Source organism: Morus notabilis, unplaced genomic scaffold, assembly GCF_000414095.1.
Source record: "Morus notabilis unplaced genomic scaffold, ASM41409v2 Scaffold115, whole genome shotgun sequence".
Lineage (NCBI taxonomy): Eukaryota > Viridiplantae > Streptophyta > Magnoliopsida > Rosales > Moraceae > Morus > Morus notabilis.
In genome coordinates, this window is record NW_010361020.1 from 568,938 (window position 1) to 575,185 (window position 6,248).

General features: G+C 38.3%; 2 protein-coding genes across 2 annotated transcripts; one reads left to right on the forward strand and one right to left on the reverse strand.

The window, feature by feature from the left end:
- Positions 1-1,168: 1,168 nt before the first annotated feature.
- On the reverse strand, positions 1,169-2,841 carry LOC21409568 (putative polyol transporter 2). The gene is made up of 2 exons (XM_010097898.1): positions 2,506-2,841; positions 1,169-1,858 (listed from the first exon to the last, which is right to left on the reverse strand). Exons 1-2 carry the CDS (start codon positions 2,839-2,841, stop codon positions 1,169-1,171), a joined length of 1,026 nt encoding a protein of 341 aa, XP_010096200.1.
- A 1,408-nt stretch (positions 2,842-4,249) lies between these two features.
- Positions 4,250-6,177, forward strand: LOC112091550. The gene is made up of 2 exons (XM_024165540.1): positions 4,250-4,259; positions 5,465-6,177. The coding sequence occupies exons 1-2, from the start codon at positions 4,250-4,252 to the stop codon at positions 6,175-6,177; spliced, it is 723 nt and encodes a 240-aa protein (XP_024021308.1).
- The last annotated feature ends 71 nt before the right edge of the window (positions 6,178-6,248 follow it).

Consider the following 6,248-nt stretch of genomic DNA (forward strand, 5'->3'; position numbering starts at 1 on the left):
TATGGCTCCTGAAGTTTTCTTTTTAAGCAATACAAATGCTAGGCTATTTTCCCCTTTTTTCGATGACACGTGGATAATTAAGAGTACATTTTTGGCTATGAACTAACAATATACTTTTTGTATGCGATAGCCTCTCAGTTGAAAGAAGCCAACAGCCATATATGGCAAACATTGTAAGTCTTAATATTATCTGGAAATCCTTTTTAACACAAATTGTTCTTGTTGTAACTTGTAACCTCGGTTATATTTGTTCGTTATTCTGTGGCAGAATAAGGCAAAACAACACAAGGAAAGATAGTAGGGAAAAAAGTATCAAACTTGAAAAATGAACTACCAATAATTTGTTACTGTCGTTAAATTTATATAAAAAATTATTTCTTTCACATACTTTTGTAATATAATATAATTTTAATCAAACCAGAGACTGACCTTATTAATATCAGAGAAAGTTTCGGAAAAAACAAAAAAATTAATATAGTATTATGAATTGAAGCAAAAAGAAATAAGTAGACCTTCATCTATATGTGCCCATTGGCAAGAAAGCTCTTCATTCTAGATCTTCACAGTTTCCAAAGAGCCAAACGACTATTAAACTTCTACATGTAGCCGTAAAAAAAAAAAATATATATATATATAGGCCTTAAACATAATTTGCAATGATATATTACACATATAGATACATCTCCGATCTTATCATGATAACAAGTTAACATGAACAATCGCATGCTTTATCCCAAGACAAAAACAAAAAAAAACATAAATTGAACAACTCTAATTATAGTAATACATTAATCAACATCGACGTTGGTTTTCTTTGACTAAACTCCAATCCATTATTTAATCAGCTCACCGGAACCGAAAACTAGCCAGAACTAAGTATATTTCATGATAATATATATGTGTGTGTGTGTATATATATATATATATATATATATCTTATTAAGGCTCGGTACCAATATCCTTGCCAATTTCCATTGGCTTCTTCTTCAAATCACTAGAAGAAGACGAAGACGACCTCCAAATGAAAAAGTCTCCAAAAAGACTCCATTTCCTCTAGGGTTTTGCCCTTGGTCTCAGGCAACATAGAGTAAAAGAAAAACCAAGCCACTATCGACAAACCGGCGTACATAAAGAAAGTTCCACCGATGGTTATCTTCTTTGAAAGTGATCACGTGAAAGTCAACACAATTATCCCGCTGCTCAGCCGGTTGACCGCCACGGCGATGCTGGCTCCGACGCCTCTCAGCCTCAGACGGAAAATCTCCGACGTGTAGACCCACGTGATGGGGCCTAGACCGATCGAGAAGAAGGCGGTGTTGGAGAGTATGGTCGTCACGCAGAGCCCGATGGCCCATGTCAGCTTCTGGTGGGACCACCGGTCGATGACGGTGAGCCCGGCGGCGAGGCCGAGGAGGGAGAGGATCATGCCGACGGTGCTGCAGAGGAGGAGGGGGCGGCGGCCGGATTGGTCGAGGAGGAAGGTGGCCACCAGGACGAAGACCAGCTTCACGGCGCCGAGACAGATCATCGCGAGGAGCTTCTGGTCGGCGTCGATTCCAGCCTTTTCGAGGATTGTGGGGCCGTAGAGGAGGGTGACGTCAAGGCCGGACGCCTGCCGGAAGAAGTTGATGCCGACGCCGGCGATGAGGATGTGGCAGCTTCGATGATGTCGGCGAGGCGGAGAAAGAGTTCCAGGGGCTTGGGGCGGTTTTCGTGGCTGTTGTGGTGGTGGTTTTGGCGGCGGCTTCGATGATGTCGGCGAGGCGGAGCTGAGCTTCGGCTTTGGAGTCGGAGGTTCTGTCGAAGACTTGCCTAGCCTCAGAGAAACGGCCCTGCATGACGAGCCATCGCGGGGATTCTGGCATGGCGAGGATGCCGGCGATGAGGCAAACGGAGGGAAATCCGCCGGCGCAGAGCATTAGTCTCCAGGCTAAGTAGAGTGGGAGTTTGGAGAATACGTAGGCTAGGATGTAGCCCCCTAATAGGCCTAGGTTCATGAACACCTGCATGCATGGAGGATGTATATATATTATATAGTTAGCTCAAAATCAATGATGATTAACATGAACTTATGATATCTAATGATGCTAAGCACACCAACAAGACGTTATATATTACTCAAAATCATTAATTAAAATGTTCTCAAGCTTTCATCAGACGCTAAAGTATACTATGATCTCTGAATTGATTAATACTTTTTTTTAATTAAAATAAAATGTCGGAGTAAGAGACTACTCAAAACTAGCTTTTTTTTTTTTTTGGACGTGATTACAGGAGCCTCACACGCTTGGAAAGTTTGCATTCTGCGATATCTATTAAGATTAGGAGAGGAATCAGTCACCTCAGTCGCACCAAATATTAATAAACATTAAGTCGGAAGCATGAAAATAGTACTCACATTGCGATAAGAGATCACAGGATATGTATTTTAAATTTTTTTTTTTTTAATAAAACATTCATAAGAAGAACACACAAAACTCACGGACAGAAGGAAATATTAATTACCTCCGGGAATGTGGGAAGAAACCCACGAAAGGATGCCGGAGCAACTTCGGCCGCGTAGACAGGGGCAATCATGAAGGCGAAGCCGACACCGGTGCTGCAAGCCAAGTTGCCAACGGAGAGGAAACCGTAGCCTTTGGAGCAGGCCATCAGGACTGCTCCGGCAAGGAAGAGGACGCCGGCCAATGCTATGGTGTATCGACGGCCGATCCAGTCGCAGATTCTTCCTCCGGCTAACGACCCGAATAGCGAGCAGAAGTTAAACACTCCAAGCACTATATCTACCTTTAGTTCTGAAATATTTAGGTCCTTTTTTAGGTATATTACTGCTCCACTCATAGCACCAAAATCTGTAAATTAAATACAAGCACTACATAAAAATTGATATGATTGATTTATGTCAATTTTGATGTCAATTGGTGTATATTACTGCTTCAGGTCGTGTAAAAAATTTGAGCTGTTTCTCAACTACTCTTTAACGCTTATTATGAGATGATATAATATTGTAAGACCAAAAATAGAACCGAGACAAATGTATTTTATTTTCATTCAATAAAACAATATATGTACATGTATACTGTCATAAAATATATTTATGTGAAATGAATCGTCCTCTTGAAAAAAAAGTAAAATCATTAAAAAAAAAAAAAGGAAGGAAACAAACAAAGTTCTGTGATTTTTTTTTCCCCCTTAAAGACACGTAGTGGCCGTTAAAGATTGACAAAGAGTTTTAACATTTTGAAGAAAAACTAAAAATAAAAAGGTTTACATTTTTTTTTAATAAGTGATAAATAGTCTACTTATTTTATTTATTTTTTGAATATGTAAGGGTAGGAATTCAAACCAGCCTTGTTACACGGCTCCGTGAAGCCGCAACTTCACAACACACAAGAGTGGGCCTCACATGGACCCCACAAGGTGATGGGGCTTACCTCTTTGTGTCTACTAAGTTGCGGGTTCTGGCGGAGCCATTTATCATTTTTAAATTCAAGTACTACACAATGTGGTAGAATCAAGTGTAATATTATGAATACACATGTGCCTGTGACCGACCATTCAAGCCTACTTATTCAATTTATCACTAAATTAAACAAAATAACTTCAGTGTAGAAGTTTAGTACGAGCTCAATTTTACTGCAAGTTAGTTAATTTGGTGGCTCTCTTAACTCTCAAGGGTTTAATAATAATAATAATAATAAAACTTTTTTTATGTACTTTTGTCTTTCTGAAAATCTCAAAGAGTTTCATACAAAAAAGAAAAAAAAATTCAAAAATGTTCTCAAAAAATTTTAGCACTAGGGCCAAACAATACATCTCGTACGTACCTATGGCCGCATAATATCGTATTCTATATTAGTAACACTTTCATTTGTAGTTATCTCCTTACTCCTCCTGTTAGATGTTGGACGTGTATATATTATATACATATATAATAATAATTGTATATTATATGCTATTAATGTTAAGCCCATGTGATCAAATAAAATTTTAGATAATTTGAGCTTTAATGCATTTAATAAGTGTGAGCCTAATATGTGTAGAGACCAAATTGTTATTTTTTATTTTATGATGTGTCAAATTAAAAATAATGAAAAGTTGACTTCTATATAAATAGTCGTAGTCCCCAAATTATCCCATTATTAGAAAAGTGAGAATTCCTTCTCAAGGCATTCATACTGAATAATTTGAAGATTAAGAACCAAAAGATTGATCAAGAACCACAAGATTCAAGAAATAATCCGTTCATATGGACTCAGGTACGCTTCCGTTTAAGTCTATTCTTCTTGATGATTTGATATGATAAATCTTAGTGTGACTAAAGATTTAATCAATAAAGAATTTATTTTCATCAAGTGGTATTAGAGTAACCAGAGAAATTCTTTTCTAATTTTTCAGTTGATGCTTTCAGACATTCTTTTTGATATTTGCTCTGCCTCCATATTATATATACATATATAAGTAAGGATACTAGAATTTTGTTGTCGTTTTCCTATGGACTCAGTTTATATGTGTATATATATAGGATGCAGAACATAATATAAGTTTCAAACAAAGGATTCAAGAAAACTGGCCAAACTCTGGCGATATGCTATCCGGACACGGCGTTTGCCGCCGCCGGCATTGTAGAACGTCCGGCCGCGCCGGTGATGAAGAGCCACGGCCTACAGCCGTGACGGTTGGGACTGGCGGCCTGAATGGCCGCCATTACTCTCGAGGGGTCGCGACTGTTGCGACCCCTCAGTATGCAGCCTCTGGGCTGAAGCCCAGAGTTGCTGGAGAAAGAAATGGATCCAACTGGGCCCATAACAAAAAAAAAAAAGAAAGGGCTGCGGGCTTGGCCCTCAGAAACCCAAAAAAAAAAAAGGAACAGGGGATATGCAGGCCGGATTCAGGATTCGGGTTGGGTTGACCCGACTTGTCCAACCATGACCAAAGTTTCCGTTGAACGTTGACTTTGACTACCGTTGACTTTGACTTGATTTCTTTGTTTGGGAAATTTAAATTCAAATTTTGATACAACTTTTCTTTTATGGATGTCTTATGTTTTAATATGAATTGAATGAAACAACATGCTACCAAAGTAGCATATCTTGTGTAAATTAATTTATTTTATAACATCAAGATGGTTGTGGGCATGTAATTCATGCGGATATTGACCGGCCCAAAGGAAGGTCATTATTTGGCCGAATTACATGCACACTTGTGGTAATAAATATGTGACAATTATTAGGTATTCTATGTGAACAATAAGTCGATCCAAAGAAAGGCTTGTTGTTTGACATGATTTTATTATCAGTATTTGATTACTACACCAAGAGTACCACTTACAAGTTAATATTACTGTCCAAAGACTAAATGTTAATATTGTGCTAGGTATCTTGTGATGGGTCTTACCATTATTTGAATTCTTAAAAGTTTGATATGGTATTTATGTGAACGTTTTGTTTTGTTCTATTTTCAGTTAATACATCTGCTTCTGCTATATCTGCCAACATCAATTCTATTCCCATGTTAAATGAAACAAACTTTAAGGTATGGAAAGGGAACGTTATGATCGTTCTTAGCTGCATGGATCTAGACCTTGCGCTAAGGATTGAACAACCCACTACTCTTACGGATGAAAGTTCCAATGAGGAAAAACAGGACTTTGAGAAGTGGGATTGTTCAAATCGCATGAGTCTTATGATCATGAAGCGTGGAATTCCAGAAACTTTTAGGGGCGCTGTGTCCGAAAAGGTAACTACTGCCAAAGAGTTCCTTGAGGAAATTGAAAAGCGTTTTGCTAAAAATGATAAGGCTGAAACAAGTACGATTTTGTCGAACTTGATTTCAATGAAGCATAAAGGAAAAGGAAATATAAGGGAGTACATCATGGAAATGTCTCATCTTCCTTCGAAACTAAAGGCACTAAAGTTAGAGCTATCTGAGGATTTGCTCGTGCATTTAGTTTTGATTTCTCTTCCTGCACAATTCAGTCAGTTTAAGGTCAGATACAACTGCCAAAAGGACAAATGGACTCTGAATGAGCTCATTTTTCATTGTGTGCAAGAAGAAGAAAGACTGCAACAAGAAAAGATAGAAAGTGCTCACTTGGCTAGTACCTCTAAGGACAAGAACAAGAAAAGGAAGAAGGACAAAGAAGCTGCGGGAGGTCCAGCCCAAAAGATACAGTAAAAGAAACAAGATGAGGAATTTTGCTGTTACTTTTGCAAGAAACCTAGACACATGAAGAAGGATTGTACCAA

Excerpts from the sequence above, each read along its gene's own strand:
- LOC21409568 (XM_010097898.1), bottom strand. The coding sequence starts at position 2,841 with ATGAGTGGAGCAGTAATATACCTAAAAAAGGACCTAAATATTTCAGAA. Across the intron at positions 1,859-2,505 it reads TTCTTCCCACATTCCCGGAG|AATCCCCGCGATGGCTCGTC; the intron begins GTAATTAATATT and ends TCGCCATGCCAG.